The sequence below is a fragment of the Pteropus medius genome, unplaced genomic scaffold (assembly GCF_902729225.1).
Source record: "Pteropus medius unplaced genomic scaffold, Ma_sr-lr_union100, whole genome shotgun sequence".
Taxonomy (NCBI): domain Eukaryota; kingdom Metazoa; phylum Chordata; class Mammalia; order Chiroptera; family Pteropodidae; genus Pteropus; species Pteropus medius.
The window spans coordinates 8,240,356-8,249,663 of NW_024353908.1; the positions used below are offsets into that span (position 1 = coordinate 8,240,356).

At 40.9% G+C, this 9,308-nt stretch overlaps 1 protein-coding gene across 1 annotated transcript in view; it reads left to right on the top strand.

Moving 5' to 3' along the window:
• LOC120593753 (succinate--CoA ligase [GDP-forming] subunit beta, mitochondrial) overlaps positions 1-8,925 on the top strand; it is a 191,976-nt gene extending 183,051 nt beyond the window's left edge. Inside the window, exon 10 of the mRNA XM_039851661.1 lies at positions 7,812-8,925. Coding sequence (XP_039707595.1) covers positions 7,812-7,927 — 116 coding nt within the window. The 3' untranslated portion in view covers positions 7,928-8,925. The remainder of the gene's footprint in view (positions 1-7,811) is intronic.
• The last annotated feature ends 383 nt before the right edge of the window (positions 8,926-9,308 follow it).

The following is a 9,308-nucleotide window of genomic DNA, read 5'->3' on the forward strand; positions in this document are numbered from 1 at the left end:
GACACTGAAATTTGAATTTCATGTAATTTTCATGTATCACAAAATATTATTCTTCTGATTTTTTTCCAACTATTTAAAAATGTAAAAACTATTCTTAGCTCGCAGGTGGTACAAAAAGAGGCTGCAGGCTCAATTTGGCCTGAAGGCAGATTTGCCAGCCCTGACAGAACACCAATCTGAGAGGCAGACCTGGCATGGTTAACTGGTTATTTCACCTCTACAAATCATCGGACAGCTCTGGGCCTCAGTTTCCTCTAATAAAAACAATAGTCTTATCTTAAAGTCTTCCTAGGATGCCTTTCAGGACTGAAAGCCAGGCTGCATGGTTGTGGTGTGGTTTTGCAGTCAGACAAACCTGGTTCTAGCCCTGGCTCGGTCTCTGACTTGCTGGGGGACGTTGGGCAAGTTCCTAAGCCTCCCAGTGCCTCAGTTGCCTCATCTGTAAAATGAGAATAAAAATGACATTGACTTTAAAATGTTGCTGCAAAGATTAAAGTGATATGATTTTGCGAGCCCCTTAACTCTTGTTTTCAACAAACATTTATTACAACTAGTATATACTCAATAAGTGCTATCCTTAAAAAAAAAAGACGCTTAATTCCTATTAAAATAATTTTAACAAGACAGCATCTATATACTTCCAGAGTAGTTTTCTTCATAGTCCTATGATAAAAAGCTGTCCTGATTGGAATGAGTGAGACTGCATCTTTTGAACCAAACTCTGTAATTTTTGTCCACTACTGTTACCTTCTCTCGTAATGAAAGCAAAGAACAAATTTGATAAATCAACCATGCATATCTGTTACAGCTCTCTCACTCCACCCAGTGGCAGGAAGTCTGTGGTAAAACAGACAGAAGAGGTGGAGAATTTTTTAAATTTTAATTATTATTATAATTTTTTTTATAATATCCTCTACTAGTCGAGCAAGATTTCATTTCAAAATCAGTCCCCTTTGATTCTCTAAGCATTGCCATTTTTAGGGCATGCAGTTGGTAGACAACCATTTGCTGAGTGGCTTTCGATAAGCAGATACTATAGAAGTACCTGAAGTTTGACCAGCATGACTGGATCAGCTATCTGCAGAGATTGTTATTAAAAGTGTTGTCCTGCAGCCTCATTAAAAAGCAGTGCTGCATTTAATAAATACTAGAACATGACAGCAATGCTATTTAAATGTAAGGAAGAGATCAATTTCCGTTGTAATTGGGTACACAGGCACAAACACTCTCTTTGGAACTCTTAATTTCGTGTTGGACTTTAAAACAGCCATGATGATTTCTGTTTAGAAATAAAGGCAGGGAAGGGGCTATGGAGTAGATATCAGCTACTTGGTGAATCAAGAAGAAACTAACCTCGAATACTCAAAGAATATCATTAATGAAAGGAATCCACAAACTAGCAAGCAATTGCCCAAGGCTTCCTCTGTTATCCTTTTCCAGTGACCTCGTTTTACTGGCTGCTTTTTACCTTTTAACCCTCTTCTCTGTATGTTCCCGCTTCCCCTTGCAGCCGCTCGCTCAGCAGGAAGAGGAATCAGGGTTAGTGGGCAGCAGGGCCTGCTCTGGCTTTGTTTCTCCCTGGACTGTTCATAGCCATGCCGTCCAGGAAGAAGCCAGCTAGGATGCTCGGAGGGAGATGCTGGCAGGGTCAGGGTTGGGGTTGGTGCAGACGGGACTTGGCAAGCTCACATTTTTCTTCATCTCTCTACTTGATTATTTCTCTATCTCTTCCTTTTCACGTGTCTGTCCCTCTCTGGGTTATTCCTTAAGACTCTCTCCCTCTTTTCATGTGTCTCTGGCACCTCTTTCTCTCTTCCTCTTCCTCTCCCTCTCCTTTTTATTTTTCTACCCCTCCCTCTGCCTTTCCCCTCTCTTACTCTCATGTCTGTATAAATCTCTAGTCTCCCTCGTTCATCCTTTCTCTTATCTCTTTTTTTTCTGTCTCTTTCCCATTCTCTCTCTGTGATTCTCTTGTCTGTCTGTCTGTCTGTCTCTCTGTGTGTCTTTCTCCTGTCTCTCTTTTCAACTCCACTGCCTATGTCTCTGTCTCTCCCTTGCCACTGTTTCTACACACTGCCACCTCCTACCCTAGTGTCACAGATTTTCATCTGACCAAAGTCCCTCTGTATAGGCTTCATTTCTCCTCATAGTCCTGTGCCTGAGCTTATATTGCAACATGAAGATTTCTTTCAAAAGTACTTGGTTCTTAGCCTGCTTAGTATATGCTTAATAATTAAGGCTGTAATTAAAGTGTAACTGCAAGTATAATTAAAATTCACTTTAGTGGATCCTGAAATTATGAAGCAATTAGGCATTTTGATATGGCCCCGCAGGAGTAGCTGGAAGGAGAGAAGGGCCCTGCTTTTCTGGAGAGCTGCTCTACCCACTGTTTTACCCTGGCCCTGCCCACTGGTTGTTGACCTTGAACAAGGTCTCACTTGCCTGGGGCACAAGGAGCTGCTGGACAGAGGACTGGCAAGCAAGAGCGCTAAACACAGCCAGCTGCTACACAGCCCTTCTTAGAGAAAGAGGCACCAACAGAAGCCCTTGGAGAACCCCGAAAAAGCTCAGGAGCAATCCCTCCTTATTTTTCCTCAGGCCATTTAGAGTTCCTATTTCAAACCTAACAAAAAGTGTTATTTGAGGGTGTTGAGCCAGCAAGACAATCAGAAAAGTACCCACCCACACCTCACCTCCAGCACACTTTGTACGTCAGAGCCCCTCTGTAGTTCTTCAGTCCGTCAGTAGGTACATCCTATGTGAGGGGTACTGTGCTAATAAGCCCAGTGATAGCCTGATAAGCAGGCCTGACAGAGTGTCGGCCCTTGTGAAACTTGTGTTTACTGGGGCTGAGGGAAACGTCAGCAAGCAAGCCCAACAGTGCTATGCTTCTGAGACTTACAAGGTGCTCTGGAAGCTCACTGTACAATCCCCTGCTCTATTTAGTGGGGTGAGAGGTGGTGAAAAGAAAGGTTCCCCCAAGAAATGCCATTTAAAGACAGAGCTCATGAACGGCAGAGAGAGGGCAACAGAGTTCTCAGTGGAGGGCACGGCAAGGCCAAAGGCCCAGCATGTCTGCAAGTTCACAGATTTCTAAACCAATAATTTTTTTCCCACTTGGTTATACCTGGTGCTAAGTTGGGTGCTGAGGAGAGTATTAAGGAACTGATTTAGCTAGGCTAGTTGGTTGCAAGGAAGAGCAACCTATATTTCAAAAAAAAAAAAAAAGGTCAAGAGCTATTTCATCTATGGACATAGATGGGAACTCAGGTGAAACTGAATCAACAGTTTGCAAAATGGGCCAGTACCATAGTAAAGCTGACCCCAAGTAAGAGAAGGAAGTGAGTTGGAGGCAGGCCACTGGAGCATCTCTGTAGCACTTGTCTGTTCACTTGACTCCACTGCTCTCTGCAAATGTGCACTGCCTTTCTCCTTCCTGCTTACTTATGACTAGTAAGGCCTTTTCACAATACTACTTTCTATGTTATGGACACTACCCATTCAGACTTTCAGGAGAGCGAGTCTATGAACGACTGCCATCTATCTGTATTTGCACTGCCCTTAGATCAGGTACATCAACGTTTTGGGAACAATCGATGTCTGCCTCAGGACAGAGAACACCCTGTGGTCCCTCTTCAAGTAGGGACAGTGGGTAGGGTAGGTTTAGCCAGACAAGAGGTTGGAAAGAACAGACATCCTAATTCTACCTGACCTTGCTCTTAAATAATTTGTAGCATCATTGGGATTCATATGTGATCTCATGCATGAAAAAGTGCTGCAAAAGTTAAATGCCAAACAGGAGTCACCAGGAAATCAAAATAGAGTGAGGAAAAGCAAAAGATTTTGAGACTAACTCCTGCCAGTCACTCCGCCTCAGTGCCTTTGGCTTTAAAAAAAAAAAACGTGATTTATAAACACCTAGCTCACAGGTCATTGTACAGGTCAAATTAGTAATGTCGGAAGACTTTGTAAACCACAAAAACATAGAGTTGTTTTTTTTTTTAATTATTGTCAACATTGCTATTATGACGTATTTACAAAATCATAAGGAGTTAGTCAAGGTTCAGAATGGGTAGTAGTTCCAGAGATCATTCAAAACCATGAGAGAGCACTATTGAATGCCTTTCCACTGTGTCCTAGCAATCACTAGCTGTGCTCCCTAGACTTCAGTCTTTAACTTCATTGTGTCTTAGTCCTCTCATCTGCAAAAGGAAGAATCATAATGTTAGCTATCTTGGGATTGCGATTGAGGAACACATTAATATACTTAGAACCCTGGAACAGTCTGACACATACTAATCGGTAGCTGCTATTACTGCTTTTATTATTATCACTACAACTAGCACTGCTAATTCCTATATTAGTCCAGTTGCACAGAGAGAGCTTGATAAGATCCGTGCCCACAGGAGGACCCCTACCAAGGAAAAGGAGAGTCAGAAGATAAGGACTGCTCAGGCAGATGAGTCTGCCTCTTGACGTGATCATGGAGGTCTTGGGAGCCATATGTTGAGATCGTAGGGTGCTCTGAAGGAAAAGGGAAGAAGGAGAAGAGCCTTTGTATCTTAACTTGGATTTTTTCCCTAGCAGATTGGAGGACAGTTGGAGAGAGAATTCTAGTCCATATCTATGTTGAAGGAGACAAAAATTTACATATTTACTTTTTATTCACCTTCTGGTCCAAAGACTGATTTGCTTCTGTGTCAGTCAGGACTTTCGCTTCACACTGTGTCGTTGTTCCATGAAAGCGCTGCCTACAGGTTAATGTGAGAATTCCTTAGCCTGGCATCTAACACTTGCCACAGCCCCATCCATCCTCTGTCCTACTTTTCAACCTCTGGGACCTTGGCTGAAACTTTAAATAAATCAAAATGCCTACTGAGGCTATATTAACGAAATAGTAAATCTTTACATCTGCATTAGTTAAGTACCAATGTGTAACAAATTGCCCCCAAATTTAGCAGCTTTACACAAGGAACATTGATTATCTCAGTTTCTGTAGTGGGGAATCCAGGTGTGACTTGGATGAGTCCTCTGGCTCAGGGCCTCTTGCAGGGCTGCAACTGAGGTGTCAGCCTCGGCTAAGGTCATGTTAAATCTTGGCTGGGGAAGGATCACTTCCAAGTGCACTCATGTTGTTGGCAAGATGAAATTTCCTCTGGGTTGTGAGACTAGACGCCACCGTTCCTCACTGGCTGTTGGCTGGAGACCACCCTCAGTTCCTTGCCCCCTGGACTTCCCATAGGGCAGGCAGACCCTGACAGTTTGCTTCATCAGAGCTAACAAACAAGGAGTCAGAGAGAACAAGTCAGAAGTCATGGGCTTTTGTAACAGTCTCAAAACTGACATTCCATCACAAGTAGCTAGATCCAGCCCACTCTCAAGGGGAGAGGATTACACTGGGGCATGAACACCAGGAGATGGGGATTGACTGGTTTAGAAGCCGCCTACCACATATACAAAGTAATATGTTCTTAAAGCAATGCTAGCTTCTGTAATGAAGAGAAATGCTAAATGACAGACTTAATGGAAGGTTCTTTCTCAATCATGTAAAGTCTAAAAGGGTGAGCGAGAGGTATGCTCGGCTCTACAGAGATAATCAAGTAAGCATCCATACTGAAGGAGTCATTGACATCTTCCAAAATGTGCCTTTCAGAGCTAACCTGGCTGACAGCAATCCAGAAGGCAGACAGGGAAAACAGAGCATGGAGGGTCGCGTTGGACATTGTTATGGGCTTGTGTTTTATATCCCTTTGCATTCCAGTGGCCAGAACTCAGACACATGACCCTGCCTAGATGCAGGGGGCCTGGGAAAGGCACCCTAGTTGGGCAGCTCCCTCTCAACAAGAGTTCTCCACTGCGTAAGAGGAGTATGGGTCTTTGGTTCACATCTGGCACCGTCTGCCACAGATACTTCGCCATTTACAAAATGCTGTCACATGTATTATTTCATTTGCTTCTCACCACAGCCTACGCTATCAGTATTATTACCCTTACTTTACAGACAAGGAAACAGACCAGCATAGCTTTAGAACATTTAGGACTGCGTCATTAGAGAGAATAGAGTTCATGTCCTTTCTCTACCGCTTAAAACCTATGTGACTAAGCAAAAGTTATTTAACCTCTTTGTGCCTCAGGTATCTCATCTGTGTAACAGGGGCAATAAGATCTATTTATTCAGTCATTGTAAAGTTTTCATATGCTGCATATAAGTCCCTTAGTATTATATTTGGCATATTTAAGTGCTTAATGAATATTATAAGGAAGATGATTATAAGTTATGTCTGTCGATAAAGAAGTTGAGGTTCAGAGCAGTTAAATGATTTACTCACAACTGTACAGGTAATACACAGTAGAACCAGGATGAGAGGCTGGGTATTTCATCTAACAACTTCCCTATCTTTCGAGTTGTTGCTTTCTGGAGGCCGTTCATCAGATTCCTGTGTCAGGCAGCAGCGAGTAAGCAGACAGTGCCAAGTGTCCCCTTCACCACTGCTTTGGTGGACCCAGGATCCCTGGAGAATCAACACTACATCACCTTTTCATTCCAACTGTTCCTCTTTATATCCACCTTTGCCTTTTTGTATGAAACATGCTGACCATGTGCCTCCTTTTTATTTGCACTATTAGGTCCTCTGAGTCCTATATTTAAAGGCCTTTGTTTATGAATAGGCTCTCTCATGCTAACTAGATAAAAGCATAAGAAATGATATAAAATGAGATATTTCAGACTCTTAAATTTTATCACATTTCTCCTAGGGGCTTATTCACTCACTCCGAAAGAACAGAAAAGCATTTTGCATGTTAAGTAGCCCAGAAGCAAACCTTAGGATGGGGTGGTTTGGCCAGCAAATGCTACAGATCCACCAGGAGTGGCCAAAAGATGTTATTCTAGGCTGTAATGCTCATTTTTAGGGCCTCTGCCTTTTTTGTTAGATAGAATGAGGAAGACGTAGCAATGGACATGCTGAATACTGTCATTGTCTCCAAAGCAGCAGGCTCATGGCCATAGGTGGGCAGATCATGTGACCTTCAGATCTCAGTAAGCCACGAGTCATACCCTTCATTTTAAGACGACTTTAAGACAAATGACTTCTGTTATGGGCCAAAACCACATTAAATCCACTTGACTGATTATCAATAGAAATTGCAGCTTCTATCAGTAAAAAAAAAAAAAAAAAAGAAGAAGAATTCGTGAGTCTCTTGGAAGTCCCATATTTATCCTCTTTTCTAGCTGGACTGCTTGATATAGATCTTGTTACATAATCGTTCTTGTCAGTCACATAGACTAGAATCTACATTTAATTCATTTTCTGGTGAAAAGGAATGGGATGATTATATAGTCTTGTGCATCCTCCTGTGTTAGTCCCAGTATTCCATGCCATCTCAACACCCTGATTTACCATTCTCTTGCTCGTTTTTTACACAAAGCTTTTTCTTTAGATTTTCAGACTATTCAATGAAGAGATAAATCCATTTCAGAAGATTTTCCTTTTTCGAACTCATTAAACAAGTAGTTGTTAATCTTTCTTTGTTCACAAAATAAGAACCTCATTATTTTCATTTTTTAAGTGCCAGAGAAAATATAGCATTATTTTTATAATACCAGGCATTTGAAGTGAAAAGAGGAAAAAATTAGTCATCATCAGGATTTATCGAAATAGCCAGATCTGGATCATAAAAATCTGAAACTGAATTGTAATTAAATTGTTTTAGTGAAACCCGGGCATCCTGTGATTTCAGATTTTATGAATCTTCTTAGGGCACCACCTCCAGTGTCATTTCAATGACTGTCCATTATCCCCCTCTTCTAGGAACCAATGTCCACGAGGCCCAGAAGATACTCAGTAACAGCGGGCTCCCAATTACTTCAGCCATCGACCTGGAGGACGCAGCAAAGAAGGCTGTGGCCAGCGTGGCTAAGAAGTGATGTCTTTGCCCTGATCTCGTGGCAGAAGAAGTCCATTTTACCATAAAAAGGAATAGTTCTCTCTTCACTGTGAAGGAAATGGTTAGCACATTGAGAAAGGACAAGGGGTTAGGGATGAGCAAGAATCTTTGTATGAAAAATCTTAAATCTGTATCTTCTTGAAAAAGATATATAGACAGCCTAAATAACCTGATTTCTTTATAGTCTTTATTAAATCAATGCCCTTTGTTTTCATACTTTTCTGTTGTGGTGAGCCGGCTCAGTAAACTTGTGTTGCTGACTTGAAGAGCAGTCTATGTGACCAAACAGTGTGTGTATGTGTGTGCAGAATTTGAGATCAGGTCCTCATTCGTTTACAGCAATCTTTGTGGACATTTAATCCTGTATAATAAAAAAATGACAGTCCTTAAAAAACTCAGACAAGACTATATTTAACAGATTAACTGTCAAAAAGGTGCAGCTAAGACATTCAAACTAATAGCTCTTACACATTGCAACAGTTTTAACAAGTTTCTAATTCCAGCACGTATTTGGAATATTGATGAATATTCTAAAATATATTTTACAATGGAAGGTCCACACTAATATCTCATACGTGTATTCTGCCATTTGCCTTAATATCGAAAATACTGTTTACCTCAAATGAAAAATAAAGCCAGAAGCCTTATTTGTGGCCATAGGTGGTCAGATTAAGTAGAAGATTTCATCTTAATCTGAAAAGAAAGGTGGTTCTTATGGAAATCTCTGTAATTAAGACATTCCAAGATGAGACAGCACTGGAGATCAAATTCTATTATGAGTGCCAGTATCTTTTCTCCCCTCCTCCTTCCCCCCAAATTCTACCAACTGGAAAAATGTAATTAAGAGAATGTGGCTTTTTTCCATAATGTTCATTGTGGGGGTGGGGAGGATTTGATTTGGTTTATGTTGATTGATATTTTGGTAAAATTTTATTTGTACACAAATTTAAATAAAATCTTATCTTTTGTAAGCTCCAAGATCTGTGTATTTCTCCCTTTAATCCATTTTATTCCTTAAACATTTTTTTCATTTGCTAAGAAACTAGCCTTAGTGTCTTAGGCATATCTCCAAAATTAGAATATTTGGGTTATATATTAGTTATATAGTCCCAGGATTATTTCATTTCCACTCAACTTTATCAGCAACCATTTCTGTCAGGAGATTATTCAATGAAAGAATAAAAATTACGTACAAACAAGAATCTCAGGTTAGTGTCACAGATATCTAACAGGTTAAAATGTGACTTCAGTCTGCCTAATGCTAAAGGGAATGTGCAGACATAAACTCCCATTTAATAAGGTTCAGTTGCCAGCATTAACAGTTTTTCCCACAGCACACAAATGTTTAGCAGCCAAACTTT